This window comes from Narcine bancroftii, chromosome 3, assembly GCF_036971445.1.
Source record: "Narcine bancroftii isolate sNarBan1 chromosome 3, sNarBan1.hap1, whole genome shotgun sequence".
Classification (NCBI taxonomy): domain Eukaryota; kingdom Metazoa; phylum Chordata; class Chondrichthyes; order Torpediniformes; family Narcinidae; genus Narcine; species Narcine bancroftii.
Window position 1 is genome coordinate 186,427,281 of NC_091471.1, and position 16,048 is coordinate 186,443,328.

Consider the following 16,048-nt stretch of genomic DNA (forward strand, 5'->3'; position numbering starts at 1 on the left):
GATATTGGAACTGGGATGCGAGAGGGTACCGAGGCCACTGAAGGTTTCTAGGTTGTGTCGAGATTCGGATCTGGAGCTCGGGCTGCTGATGGTTTGGTCTGGACTCTGTGAGGTTGTGGGGGCTCCAGTAGTGCTGGAGGCCAATAGGCCAATCCATGGCCTCTCTTTCTCTGACTGTAAGAGACATTTCAGGCCATTTCTGCCAATGGAGAACATGTCTGCCATTTTCTAACCTACCTACAAACCAATCACCAACAGGTAACAAACTCTAGTTCCAGATGCTGTAATTTTTGCAGACAAGAAGGAAAAGGAACAATAATAAATTTATTGTCATACATATTGTACTATGTACATCTACACAGAAATTCTTAGTTGCTGCAGCCAAACAGGTAGTCTATAAAAGAATAACTATAAAACAAACAACTACGATAGTGTTCCCACTTTTGTCGCTACAATAGTATAGTTAATTGAATTAAAAAGAGGTAATAAAAGATAATAAATTCTCATAGATGTTTCACTGCTAAAATAGTAACTTTGCAACTGTGCAGACAGTCCTTTAGTGGTGTCGGAGCAGTCCTTGAGTAGTGTAATGAAGGGAGCTTCAAGAGCCTGATAGCTGTTGGAAAGAAATTGTTCTTGAACCTAAAGGTGTCAGACTTCAGGTGTCTACACCTTCTGCCCGAAGGGAGCAGCGAGAAGAAGTTGTGACCAGGGTGATGGGAGTCCTTTATGATGTTAGCTGCCCTCTTGGTTTTCAGATTGTTTTCTTTTTTGTTGGGATATGAAAAAATTTATTTCACAGTAACTTTTAGTACAGTTCAATAAGCAGTTTCAAAAAGGATTATTGACAAACCCAGAGGACTCTCAATGACAGTTGGATAATATAGTTACATCTGCATTAGACTATATTATTCAACTAACCACACCAAAGTAATCAACTAACTTAAAAAGTCTGAGGGCCAAATAATTTGTTGTTTTCAAACAAATTAGAGACAAATAAAATTGCTGCATTACACCAGATCAAATTGCACAAAAGGATGATACAGCCTGGGAATCTTGCCATCTAACCAATTTGTGTATGATGTCAGATACATGTCCTGAATATTTAATTATGTTAAAAAAAGTTGTAATTTCCTGCATCCCATAAGGAATGTTGGTTAGAAAGTGAGCTAGAGCATTTACAGTACATTTTACTTGGGTCCATTATTTTTGAATAGAAGCAAAATTGATGGCATGTAGACTAAAATTCACAAAATCCAAAAATTGGAAAGAAAAATTAACCAGAGCAACCTCTGCATCCACGGTGTGTGCACTCAATAATCCTCCCCACTTCAAGCTTGCTTTTGGGGACTCTGCAGATGCACTTTGTTCCAAAATTGGTGTCTCTGGTTTGAATACAACGGAGGCAGCACAAGTTTTCATAGCCTTGCTTCTTCCACTTAGCAATTAAATTCTTATCAGCATATCCCTCCCTTATGCAATAGTCATAAAGCTCTCTACTTATTGCCTTTCTCTTGTAGAATAGGTCAAATATGTAACGTGTTCGTTGGTGGTGGAGTCTGAAGATAAGCCATAGTGATTCTACCTTCCTCTTTCCTTCATGAGGCTGTCTCAGCTTCTCTCATCTTCTGATCCAGCTCATCCAGGGTGGGCTTGATCAGCTCCCAGCCGTTGGGGGGAGGCTTACGACTGCACTTCACTTTCGGCATGGCTCCTGCTCGGATGCCGACCAGCCAGGCTCGTCTGGGTGCCGTCACACAAAGAGCGATTTTCAGATTGTTTTCCAGAGGTCTATGACCAGTGATGTGCCACGAGGATTGGTCTGGGTCCTCTTTTTTTGGGCATCTATATTAATGATTTGGAACAGAATATAAGTGGCATGATTAGTAAGTGGGCAGATGTCACCCAAATTGGTAGCATAGTGAGGGAGATGTTTAAACTTGTAACAGGATCCTGACATACTGGGAAAGTTGATGGAGGAATGGCAAATAGCAAGTTCAAGGACAGTTTCTTTCCTGCCATTATCAGGCTCCTGAAAGAGCCTCCTAAATCAGTTGCTCCATACCAACTGATCTCTCTTTGTAACTCTGCACTCTGTATTGTGTTTTACTTGCTGTACTATGTCTAAGATGTAAAGCTGGACTGCTTGCAAAACAAATTTTATCACTGCACAATGGTACATGTGTTGGGAAGAGTATCAGGTTCTGTGGATTCACAGAGAGATGATTCTGGACACATGGTTTAACACATGATTAACACATGGGAGACAAATAGGGGAGAATGTTAAATGGTACTCGATTACTATTTCACTTAAGCAACGATATAAACATTCACCTCAGACCTAGGTTAGACTCCAACAATAGTGAATATATATTCAACATGCTAATACAATTGAGTATACACACTACAAACAGGGACTCTTACCTACACCCAGTTCCCTATACCAAGAGGGGTGTGACTCTCTGCAAGTATTGATCTATCACAATACTATGGCTCATCTTCAGTCTAGTGCACACTTTACCCGCAACACTTCCAGCGATGTCCAAGTCTTGGACCAGAAGGTAGAGAGTAAAAATGTGCTGTGCACTGATGTTATATATAGTGCTAATCTGTGCTTCTAGCACAGGTAAGTTAAATTAGCCAATGGCAAGGTGTGCACTAATGGGTTGCCAGAGTCCAACCTTGATTGACAGGTGATGTAACTTTTGAATAAGTTTCAGATGGGGAGGATACATGACCACTCGCAACACACACACATTCCAGACAGGTAGGGAGGCCACATTTCCTCCACACACAACAACATGTGACAATAACATGAACTTCAATGATATAAGTAGCCTCCAACAATATATATTGTACTAGGAAACTCATCTGGTGCATTCCAGGAACTCAAAACTTTCTTTCCCAATTGGCTTTCCCAATCTCTGAAGATTAGACTTCCACATTGATTGTGTGACCTTTTGTGACAGGATCCTTTAATTTCTCAGTAGATGGTCTGATAATTGAAATCAATTTTCTCAAAGACCTGCCAACATTGGCTGCCCTTGTTGTTATTTTTTAGTTTCACCTGATTGATTTTCCAAGAGAAAATCTTAGACTATAAGATATAGGAATGAAATTAGGCCATTTGGTCCATCACATCTGGTCACCATTCCATCAGGGCTATGCTTTTAAACCCATTCTCCTGCCTTCTCTCCATAACCCTTAATTCCCTTCCTAATCAAGAACTTTTCTACCTCCATCTTAAATATCTCCAATGACTTGCCTCCACAGCCAACCGAGTCAACAAATTCCATAAATTCACCTTCTTCTGGGTAAAGAAGTCCCTCCTCATCTCTGTTCTAAGGGCACATTTATGTATTCTGAGGGTGTTCCCTCTGGTCCTGGACTCTCCCACCATAAGAAACATCCTCTCCATGTCCATTCTATCCAGGCCTTTCAATATTCAATAGGCTTCAATGAGATTGACCTTAATTCTTCTAAACTCTAGCAAGACCCAGAGACATCAAACATTCCATATGACAATGAAAGGACAGAAGGAACTCAGCAGGTCTCACAGCATCCATAGAAAGTAAAGATATATTTCTGGAGGGCTCAGGCCTGAAATGTTGGTTACATATCTTCATCTCATGTGACCACTGTGAGACCTGAGTTCATCCAGCATTTCTGTTTTCACTACAAACACAGCATCTGGAGACTTTCATCTTTCACTCCTCTTATGATAAATCTTTCATTCCAGGAATCATTCTCATTAACCTCCTCTGACCCTCTCCATTGCCAAGACATCCTTCCTTAGATCAAGAGCCCAAAACTGCTCACAACGCCTTATAAGCCATCAACATTATATCTTTGCTTTTATATTCTAACTCTCTCAAAAGGAATGTCAGCATTGCATTTGCCTTCCTCACCACCAACACTACCTGCGTTAACCTTTAGAGAATCTTGCATGAGGACTCCCAAGTCCTTCTGCAGCTCTGATTTCTGAACATTGCCCATTTAGAAAATAGTCTACACCTTTATTCCTTCCACCAAAGTGCATGATCAAACACTTCTCTACACTTTATTCAATCTGCCATTTCTTTACCCAATCTCCAGGGCCGGATTAACATAGTAGTGAAAGTAGCATATACTATGGGCCCCAGAGTTTCAAGGGCCCCAAGTTTATGCATGATGAATCATGACAAACATTTTTGCTTTCATCTTTGTGCAGCGGCTATGAGATACCACACTGACAGTCTGTGTTAATAACCCCGATTAAAGGTGATAACTGGCTAAAATCGCTAACCTTAAAGTGGAGGCGCCACTGTCCTCACCTTGCACAACTCCCTTGCTCCTTGACCCGGCCGTCTGCCCCCCCACCCCTCCCCACTGTCTGTCCGCCCACTCCCTCCCCATTTAACTGCCGACCCGCTTCAGGGCCGCCCCGGCAGCTCACAGCAATGGCTCAATGTGGGAGAAATGGCCGTGTTCATTACACCTAATCCCCCATGCAGCTAAAACCGCTCTGCCAGTGCCAGCACCAGGGAAATGCAGAGCGGTTCTAGCTGCATGGGGGATTATGGGTAACAAAGATGGCCACTGCCGTAAATAAGTTTTGTTTTAACAAAATGTGTAAGTAAGTCTTAGCGGGGGGGGGGGGAGGAGAGGGGAGGGGAAGGGGAGGCATAATTTCAGTATAAGTGTAATTTCAGTTTAAGTGCAAAATATGTAAGTAAGTTTTAATGGGGAGAGTGCAAATTCAGTGCTTGGCCATAGACACTATGTTCTCTAGATATGCCACTGGTAATTACTGAATATATGGTGATCTGAGAAAGGTGGCATCATTTTGTTAAGAATAATTAAGACTATTTCAAACTTACCAAATGGACATGTAGGGTCAGCGTCTCGGGGTGGGGGGAGGGGGCATTTCAGTAATATTTCCCTCTCATTGCACATGTGCCAACTGGCACTTGGTGTACCGTAATCACACTTCCCCCTCACTGAGCATGCTTCAGCCAGCACTATTTAGGACCCCTTTAAAATAAAAGCTACAGGCCCCACAATACCTTAACCCGGCCCTGCCAATCTTAACCATATAAACCATATAACAGTTAATGGCATGGAAACAGGCCATCTCGGCCCTTCAAGTCCACACCGGTTCACTCAAACAATTCCGCAAGATACCCCACCTATTCTCCGTCCATAACCCTCTAACCCCCTCTTATTCATGTATATATCCAGCCTCAAATGAAAAAATGGACTCTGCCTCAACTATTTCCTCTGGAAGATTATTCTCTAACCTAAATCCTTCTGCAGACTCAGTGTTTCCTTTACAGTACCATCCCCATCTGTTTTTGTATCATTCATAAATCTTGATCTTGAACTTGAACTTCTATCTCTGACACTAGTACTGGGTCAAAAGAAAGAAAAGGAAAGACCTCACCTTGATTCATCTTGTCATCTCTCAACCTCCTTGTTAAAGTCTCCCTCATCAAAGTTTTTGCACTGTCTTTTTTTAAATTCAATTACATTGACTATTGTAGCTTTTTTTCAAATTTTGATTACCTGCAGGTTTTTGAATTTGAAAAAAAATTCAGTCAATTAGCTATGACTATAACTTCCTGGAAAACCTCTTTGTCTCCTTTATTTTGCTCTAAAACCCCTGACTGAATCATTAAAGCTGAAATGAGATGCAGTTTGAAGGTCACCTTCCGGAAGCATTTGACTGAGGTTTAGAAACTGTCCTGGCGAATGTTTTCTGAGATGTGATGCAAGATGATTATTTATAGAAATCCACTGCACAGAAGTGGAACTAATGGGAGGATTTGAAGTGCAGGCCACGGCACTGGGTTTGCTCTGTTCAAATACCCACTGATCACTGTTTGTGAATTGGTAACTCCAGGCAGATTGTCAGACTTGGACTTTTTATGACCCCTTCCCCAATCATTTGTGAAAATATGACATAAGAGCACAGGAACAGGCCCTACAGCTTACACTTGTCCTGCACATTATTAAACCCTACTCTGCTTCCCCCAACACACCTCCCCCCTCCTCCCACCTCCCCACAACATGTCCTTTAGTATGTGACATTTTTGTCCTGGGGACAATCCACTCTATCAATGCATCTCATGTCTTTGTAGACATGCCTACCCTCAACCTCCTATACCCCATATCTCATACCCTATAATCCAGGCAACATCCTGGAAAACCTATCCCCTTTCTAAAGCCTCCGCAACCTTCCTGTGATGGGGTGACCAGAACTGCACGTAGTTTTCCAACTGCTGCCTCACCACAGTTTTACATTGCTTCTTACTTTTACACTCAATGTCCTGACAAGTCATTAACTGTAAACATTCCTGTTAGACCTTCAAAATGCAACACATGTGATGAACTCTATCTGCCATTTCTCTCCCCACATCTACAACTGATTGATATCCTTTTATATTATTTGATAGCCACCTACACCTTCCACAACTCCACCAATCTTAGTGGCCTCTACAAACTTATTAACAACAGACCTACTTTAACATTTAACTCATTTACCTATATTATAAACAACGTCGGTCCCTACACCGATCCCAATTGAACGCCACTGATCACAGGCCTCCACCTAAATAATAGCCTTTCACCACGACCCTCTGTCTTCTATGGATCAGCCATTGGACAGGTATGAGATGTTGTACTTTGGGAGGCCAAATGCAAGTTGTCGAGAGTTAATGGTAGGATTCCCAAAAGTATTAATGTGCAGAGAGACTTGGGGGTCCAAGTCCATAGCTCTTTGAAAGTGGCCACACAAGTAAATAGGGTGGTAAGGAAGGCATATGGTATGCTTGCCTTCATTGGACGGGGCAGTGAGTACAAAAGAAGTAAGTCATGTTGCAGTGATATAAAACTATGGTTAGGCTACACTTGGAAGTGTGCAGTTCTGGTCACCCTGTTACAGGAAAAATGCAGAGGCTTTAAATAGTGAGAAAGTTTAAATACTTTACACAGAGAGTGGCGGGTATCTGGAACAAGCTTCCAAGAGTAGGGGTGGAAGCCAATACTATAGTAGCATTTAAGAGGTTTCTAGAAAGATTCATGAATATGAAGGTGATGGAGGGATATCTATCAGGGACAAAGTGCAGAGTTTTAGATTGATTTGGACAACGTGTTCAGCACTGACACATGTGGTCTCTCCCTGTGCTGTGTGTTCTGTGTTCAGAGTTTTATATTCTATGTTCATCATTCTCTGTTCAATGTTTTCAAAGCTCGATCTATTCTCCCAGCAGAAAAGGAGGCTGAGAGGGTTCAGGATTGAGATGTATAAAATCATGAGGGGCATAGCTAGGATAGATCACAGGAAACTTTCCCCTTATCAGAGGTAGATATGTCCAGATAACCAGCCAAATTACATTCACATAGAAGACTATGGATCGAGTGGTGGGAAATTAGTTAATACAGATTGGTGCCCACAAGCTGGCTTGGATGTGGTGGGTCCATATGACCATGATAGTGTGGGTGCTGTCAGCCTGAGGTCCAGAACCAGCCAACAACTACTGGGGGAATGGCCTGCCTTATAGGACCAAACAGATCAGATGTTTCTTCACAGGGCAATGAAATCCATAACGGCATAAGACACAGAAGTGGAATTAGGCCATTCAGCCCATCAAGTCTGCCCCACTATTCTGATTTTCTATCCTTTTCAACCCCATTCTCCTGCTTTCTCCCACAACCCTTGATTTCCTTCCTGATCAAGAACATTTCTACTTCCTCATTAAACATCCCCAATTACTTGGCATCCACAGCCATCCATGGCAATGAATTCCACAGATTCATCACCCTCTAGGTTAAGAAATTCCTTCTCATCTACGTTCTAAAGGGGCATATACTTTAATACTTTTTGTATTAAAATCTTAGATTTATCTAATGTGAAGAAGAGTGGGTCAATAACCACTGTTAACATCCTTCACTATGGTTAAGGTTACAACTTCACTGCTAAATAATGTGTCTCACTGAACAGATGCTATATTAAAATGAACTGTTTGCCAACTATGTTTGTGTCAATGTCAAAGCTGTCAGCAGGAACTTTCTTTCACAGGTCGGTGCCAATTATGTTAATGGCACTGTCAATTTTTTCTTCATAAAATTTCTTCCACAGGCAGAAATTAATAGGTTCTTGATTAGCCAGGGCATCAAAGGTTATGGGGAGAAGGCCGGGCAATGGGGCTGAGTGGGAACATTAATCAGATAAGGATTAACTGGAGGGGCAGACTCGATGGGCTGAGCAGCCTATTTCTGTTCCTATGTCTTATAGCCCAATGATCTTATAAAGCCTCATCATCACATCCCTGCTTTTATATTCTACCTTTGGATTTCTCCCCAACAGATGGCCAGAGCATGCTCTGTCACTTAGCAAATTCTAGGCTGAGATCTCCGGAATGATTGGAGCTGAATCTTGCTTAAAGAAGGAAAATATGGAATCCTGTTCTTATGAAGACTTAGCATCAGGCCTAACAGAAAGATGCATCGTCATTGCAGGGTTACTTTTGTTCCTGACCACTGTGGTTTTTACCCCATGGCATGGCAACTGACTGCTGTGTTACCCTGCAGTCAACCCCCCCCCCCCCACTCACTACCCTGAGTCCTACCACGTGGTAGATGACTGCTGCATACCTGCAGTCACACCCAGCTCCAATTCCTCTGGGGAGCCTTGGGGCAAGCTTGGATCATTCTGGGTCAGGTTCACATTAATACCTTTGATTTCCACTAATTGGATAAATCAGAATCAGAAATGAGAATTTATTGTTGTGAACATGTCATGAAATTCGTCGTAATGCAGCAGCAATACAGATACACATATTGCAATAAATTACATCTTTAAAAAAAAGTAAATTAATGCAAAGGAAGAGAAAGTGAGGTCATGTCTGTGGTTTGTTGTCTGTTCAGCAATCTGATGGCAGAGGAGAAAAAGCTGTATTTGTTCTTAAGATTCCTGTTCCTCCTTCCTGATGGTAGCAGTGAAAAGAGGGCTTGGCCTGGGTGGTGAGGATAGAGGCTGCTTTCTTGAGACACCACCCCTTGTAGATGTATTTAATGGAGGGAAGACACATGATAGCACTGGCTGAGTTCACAACTCTCTGTGGGCTGTTCTGTCCTGGACATTGGCACCTCCATACCAGTCAGTGTGATGCAACCAGTTATAATGTTCTCCACGGTACACCTGGAGAAATTTGGCAGGGTCTTTGGTGATCTACCGAATCTCCTCAAATTCCTCACCAAGTGTAGCCGCTGGTGAGCCTTCTCCATGATGCCCCAGGACAGATCCTCAGAGATGTTAACACCCAGGAATTTGAAGTTCTTAACCCTTTCCACTGCTAACTCCTAGATGAGGACTGGTTTGTGTTTTCCTGATTTCCCCCTCCTGAAGCGCACAATCATTTCCTTAGTTTTTGCTCATGTTGAGTGAAAGGTTGTTAATGTTGTGGTGGTACCACTCAACCCCCTGATTGATTTCATTCCTCTACCCTTCCTCATTACCGTCTTTGATTCTGCCGAAAACCGAGCGACATTAGCAAATTTGTAGATGGCATTTGACTTGTGCTAAGCCACACAGTCAATAGCATAGAGTGAGTACAGCAGTGGGCTAAGCATACATCCTTGAGGTGCACCTGTGTGGATTGTCAGTGAGAGGAGACATTGTTCCCGATCCATATTGACTGTGGACTTCCAATGAGGAAGTCAAGGATCCAGCTGCAGAGAGAGGTGCAGAGCCCAGGTTTTGAAGCTGGCTAGCCAATATTGATTGGATGCTGGTGTTGAAAGCTGAGCTGTAATCTATGAAAAGAAGACTGATGTATGTGTTTCTGTTGTCCAGGTGATCCAGGGCTGAGTGGATTGCATCTGCTGTGGAGCCATTGTGACGATAGACAAATTGCAGTAGGTCTGATTCTGGCCATAACCAACCTGTAAAAGCATTTCATTACAGTAGATGTGAGTGTTACTGGGTGATAGTCATTGAGGCAGCTCACCCTACTCTTCTTGGACATCGGTATGATTGATGCCCCTTTGCAGCAGGTGGGAACCTCCGATTGCAGCAATGAAAGATTGAAAATGTTCATGAACTCACCAGCTAGTTGCTTGGAACAGGTTTTCAGTACCCTGCTGGTACTCCATCAGGGCCTGATGCCTTAAGAGTTTAGCCTCTTGAAGGCTGTTCTGACGATGGCCTCAGAGTCAGATATCATAAGGATACCAGCTACTGCAGGGATTATCATTAGTACCGTTTTTTTTTTTATTTTTTAAATTTTTTTTATTTTTCACACCATAAATCACATTAGCCATGATATACACTATTTCTTTTTCACACATATACAGTGACTTTTTCTCCCCCCCCCCCCTTTCCTCCCAAACCACCCCCCCACCCCCCCCCTCTCATCCATTTTAGGTATACAATCTAGGTTGCATTAAGCCAGTCAGACAATGTTGTCATTCAACAAAATTACACCAGAAATTCTACTGAGTCCATTCTTTTCTTTCCTTCTCCTTCCATCAACTTAGGTAATGTTTGTCCCCGGTAGGTTTTCGCTATTGTATTTAATGTAAGGCTCCTATACTTGTTCGAATATTTCAATATTATTTCTTAACCAATATGTTATTTTTTCTAATGGAATACATTTATTCATTTAAATTTGGTAGTTTCTTCCTTTTAATTTGGTTATGTATTCCATTAATATTTAAAGACATATAGTTCAGCGTAGCCCTTTTATATTCTGTTTATCTTCTCTTTCCGTTTTTCCATCATTACCTTTCCTCCTTTTCCATTTCTGTTTTCTTATTTTCAACTCTTTATAAGACAACATTCCTACAACATCCAACATTTTCCTTATTCTCCTATTTCTATCTTATTTATCCCCAATCTCCCCTTCACCTCCTGAGTTGTCCTTTATCCCTTGTCGGACAACCACATCTCCCCTCTCCATTTGGATTTGCGAATCCACTCGCAAGCGTCAATGGATTTTGCAGTGACCGCTATTTCCCCCCACCCCGCCTCCCCCAGAAAAGATTTCACTTTTCATATGTCACAAAGGTCACTCTTTTAATTCCCTCCTTATTCTCTCTATTCCATTACCTTCCCTTATTAATTCTTGTCTATACTACCTATATTTTCCTCTAAGTACAGATACATTCATGTATGCTCATTGTCTCTATTCACTCTTATACCTCTTTACCCGCATACATATCAATCGTGATCATTTTTACTCTCATTACCCGTCTTCATCCCTCAGTCTATTTTTGTCTTTACCCACATACATATCAATCGTGATCATTTTAACTCTCATTACCCGTCTTCCTCCCTCAGTCTATTTTTGTAATTGTTCTGCAAATTTTCGTGCTTCTTCTGGATCCGAGAATAGTCTGTTTTGTTGTCCTGGAATAAATATTTTCAATACCGCTGGATGCTTTAGTATAAATTTATACCCTTTCTTCCATAAAATCGCCTTTGCTGTATTGAACTCTTTTCTCTTCTTTAGGAGTTCAAAACTTATATCTGGATAAATGAAGATTTTTTGCCCTTTATACTCCAGTGGTTTGTTGCCCTCTCTTACTTTTTCCATTGTCTTCTCCAGTACCTTTTCTCTTGTAGTATATCTTAGGAATTTTACTACAATAGATCTTGGTTTTTGTTGTGGTTGTGGTTTAGAGGCCAATACTCTATGTGCCCTTTCTATTTCCAATTCTTGCTGTAGTTCTGGACATCCTAGGGTCTTAGGGATCCACTCTTTTATAAACTCCCTCATATTCTTGCCTTCTTCATCTTCCTTAAGGCCCACTATATTTATGTTATTTCTTCTGTTATGGTTTTCCATTGTATCTATTTTTTGAGCTAGTAGTTCTTGTGTCTCTTTAGTTTTTTTATTAGATTTCTCCAATTTCTTTTTTAAGTCTTCTACCTCCATTTCTGCTGCTACTGCCCGCTCTTCCATCTTGTCCATTTTCTTTCCCATTTCTGTTAAGGTCATCTCCATTTTATTTATTTTCTCTTCTGTGTTGTTTATTCTTTTTCTTAAATCCTTAAATTCCTGTGTTTGCCATTCTTTAAATGACTCCATGTATCCTTTAATAAGAGCAAGTATATCCTTTACCTTGCCTTTCTTTTCTTCTTCTATTTCACCATACTCTTCCTCTTCTTCTTCCTCTGGGTTGACCATCTGTTGTTTCTTTGTTGCCCTTTCCTCCTCTTCTTTCTTGTTTCTATTGTCTTCTGTGGTCTCTTCTTGCTGCAGGTGTTCTGCAGCTGTCGTTGCCGGCTGTGGAGATCGACTCCCCAGCTGGTCCCCCCTCCCGTCGGTGTGTTTTTTTTTATTCGCATCGCGCATGCGCGAAGTATCGCGCATGCGCTGTTGCGCACTTTTACTCGGCTCTGCAAGCCATTTTTGTAGTCCATTATTTACCGACCTGAGGGAGCGGGTTTCTCTCTCCGCAGCGGGCCTCTTCGGACAGGTAAGGCCTTCACCTTTTTCCTCCTTTGTCTTCTCTTCCTCTCTTCTTACCGTTGCTTTCAATTTTTCTTTTTTTGTCGCCATCTTCTTTCCACCTTTATACTCACTTTTCTGTAACTTTTATTTCTGTGCCTTTGTGTTTTCTCTTGTTTTTCCCGACTTTTCTGGAGAGGGCTGGAGTTCTCCGTCCGGCCACTACTCCATCACGTGACTCCTCATCATTAGTACCGTTGAATTCTCCTTTGCAAGATGAGCATAAAAGGTGTTCAGCTCATCGGGTAGTGAAGTATCACTGCCATTTATGTTGTTCGGCTTGTCCTTGGAGGATGTAAAGGCCTGCAGTCTCTGCCATAGCTGACGAGTATCTGTGAAGTTAGAAGTTGTAATATTCTTAAAGATTTCAGTTTGCTTATTCTCTATTTTCTTTCAAATATATTTGAAAAATATTTGCAAAAGTTCTGATCTCCATACTTTTATTGTGCTTTTTCAGGTTGCCTGCTTTGAAGAACCATTTGGTGTAACATCCGTGTAAGAACTGAACTTGAAGACACAAAAGATCCCCAGAAGAAGCCATGGACTTTGTCATGAAGCAGGCTCTGGGAGGTTAGTGAGCACTTGGGGAGAGACAAAATGCATAGATACAGATGCAAGAAACTGAATGCTGAGCGAGTAAATTCTGCAACGGGTTGGACCAGGTGCAGGAGAAACACTGAACGGAGAACTGAATAATTTTGGATTCATAGTTTGTGAGAATAACATTTTGAGTAAATCCCTTTCTTTATGAATAGGGTTTAAATCTAAATTGAATTGTTTATTGCCACATGTACCAAGATACAGTGAAATGCTTGTTTGTGTGCTATCCAGGCCAGTTAAGGCCATAATTAAGTAGAGAATGTGATGCAATAATAAAATCAAAGAACAGTGAGTCACAGAGTGCACGATGTGGAGCTATCGGCAGTCACAGTGTGCAGAGTGCTTGTTACAGTGGTCATAGTGCAGGGTGGCGCGCTACAGTGAGTCACAGAGTGCAGGGGAGAGTGTTACAGTCACAAGCTGCTTTTAAGCTGCAGCACCCAGGTAGCTCTCCTGGGACCCAGATGCAATTAATGTGGCAAAGGTGCCTCCAGCACCTTTTAAGCTGGAGGGGGGTGGGGAGTAGTAGCCCCAGTAAATCCCAACCCGACGATTTAAGGGGGATCCTGCCCCCATGATGTTGTGGTAAGTGACATGGCACGTACTCAGGGGAACTATCTGTAAATCTCCGTCACCCCCACCGGCCGTCAGTTGCCCCTGACACCTCTCCTCTAGCCCCTACCGCAGCGACCCCACTCCCGCTGATCGTGACACCAACCCTCCACACGACATCGACCTCTCCCCCCCATGGCAGTGACCTCACTCCCCCTGATTATAGCCCCCCCTCCCCCTCGCGGCAGTGACCACTCCCACCCCCACCCTCCACCCAGGGCCCCATGACAGCGACCACTCTCTTTCCCCCCCCCCCCCCCAATCGCTGCAGACACTTTACCCAGGGGTTTCCCTGAGATGCCAACGTACAAGTGTTGACATCACAGGAATAACCGGGCCAGCCATTTTGCTGCTCAAGCCGCCAGTGGACATGTCAGGGTAAGTTTAACTGGGTTGACTGACCTTCTCTGAGGTAGGACATGGACCCAGTTGACTTTGGGCAATGCTGACTGGGTTGGACCCTTTCAAGATGCCTTGTGAGTGGGGTGCTAACCCAATTTTACAAGGCAACTTAAAAGCGCCTACAGAGTGTAGAGTCCGTCCAGCATTACAATCACAGAGTGCAGGGTGCGGTGTTACAGTCACAAAGTGCAGGGTACGGTGTTACAGTAACAGAGTTCAGGGTGCAGCGTTAGAGTAACAGAGTTCAGGGTGCAGCGTTAGAGTAACAGAGTTCAGGGTCCAGCATTACAGACACAGAGTTCACAGTACGGCGTTACAGACATAGAGTGCAGGGTGCGGTATTACAGTCACAGAGTTCAGGGTGCGGTATTACAGTCACAGAGTTCAGGGTGCAGCGTTACAGTCACAGAGTGCAGTGTGCAGTGTTCCAGTCACAGAGTTCAGGGTGCGGTGTTACAGTAGTGAGTCAGTGTGCAGGGTGTAGTGTTACAGAAGGCCTTTTCACACCATTGGTGAGCGATGAACCTACTTGGACCTGGTGAAATTCCTGGGAATGCAGGACCTCGTGGGCCTTTCACACCACAGTCCATATTCCAGGGAATTTGCCCATCCTGGCAATTTAGGGAGTTCCTGCCCCCAATGTGATGCATTATACACTCACAAGAGTAAGAGCAAGCTCCCCCCGTCCGTTGGTCGCTTGCCCACCCGCTTGCTCCCTTCCTCTCTCTCTCTCTCTCTCTCTCTCTCTCCCCCCCCCGCCATCCGTTGGTCAGTTGGTTGCCCCAATTTTCATGGCTAGTGCATCAGTTACATGGCCAAAAGGGTCCAACTGGGTAAATCCCATTGGAACCCAACCGAGTCCCTGACCTACCTCAGAGGTAGTCAGGGAACCCAGTTAAACTTGCCTAGGTCTTGACCACAGCTGATTTGAAAAGGAAAATGGCCGACCTGCTTATTCCAGTGACGTTAGCACTTGCGTGCATGTGTCACTGGGCAGCTAGCATCCAGCAATACTTCCGGTGAGTGCATGACATGTGTCATGATCACCCTTAAAACACTGGGTTGGCTATTTAATGGGTTGATCCCCCTGCGGTTAGAAAGGTGCTTCCAGCACCTTTGCCCCAGTAATCGCACCTGGGTCCCAGGAGGGCTACCCAGGTGCTACAATTTGAAAGGGGCAACAGAATACAGGGTGCGGCGTTATAGTACCCAGAGTGAAGGATGCAGTGTTACAGAGTCACAATGAGTCACAGAGCACAGGATGCAGTGTTACAGTGAGTCACGGAGTGCAGGGTGCCATCTTATGAGGACAAGATGCAGGGTATAAGGAAAAGGGCAGTTAAACAGTATAGTGGCTTCATTACAATGAGTGGGTGTCGTGTTGGGAAGAGTTTGGTGGGTTCACAGAGAGACGAGTCTGGACACAAGTATTACAATCACATGTAACTTTTATTAACACATGAAAAACAACGGGAGAATGTTAAACGGTACACAATTACTAATTCACATAAGCGACGATGTAGACATTCACCTTGGACTTCGTTTGGATTCCAACAATGGTAAACCTATACTTGACATGTTCACATCTTACAAACAGGGACTCTTACCAGTGAGTGGCCAGAGTTCAACCTTGATTGACAGGTGATGTAATTTCCGAATAAGTTTCAGTTGGAGGACACATGACCACCGGCAAAACACACATTCCAGACAGACAAGGAGACCACTTTTCCTCCACACACAACAGTGCGTCATTGAAGAGACTGATGACTGTAGGAATAAAACTCTCCCTGAATCTGGAGGTTGGTGTTTTTGAAGTCATGCATCTTCTGCCCAATTGGAGTAGGGAAATGAGAGTGTGATCAGGGTGGGGTAGGTCCTTTTTAGGTGGTATAGGTGGAATAGATGGAGGAAAGACTGGTTTTCATGATGTTCTGAGCTAC

The 16,048-nt window shown here is 43.2% G+C and overlaps 1 protein-coding gene and 1 pseudogene across 5 annotated transcripts in view; one reads left to right on the plus strand and one right to left on the minus strand.

The window, feature by feature from the left end:
* The window catches only part of LOC138757939 (complexin-1), a 91,112-nt gene that overhangs the window by 32,266 nt on the left and 42,798 nt on the right, over positions 1-16,048 (plus strand). For 4 of the 5 annotated variants that reach the window (XM_069926119.1, XM_069926123.1, XM_069926122.1 and 1 more), the window contains exon 2: positions 12,952-13,064. In XM_069926119.1, coding sequence (XP_069782220.1) covers positions 13,034-13,064 — 31 coding nt within the window. In that variant the 5' untranslated portion in view covers positions 12,952-13,033. Of the gene's footprint in view, positions 1-9,835; positions 9,898-12,951; positions 13,065-16,048 lie in introns of all 5 variants that reach the window. The other variant, XM_069926121.1, reaches the window with a different exon arrangement.
* On the minus strand, positions 1,204-1,709 carry LOC138756328 (protein BUD31 homolog; annotated as a pseudogene).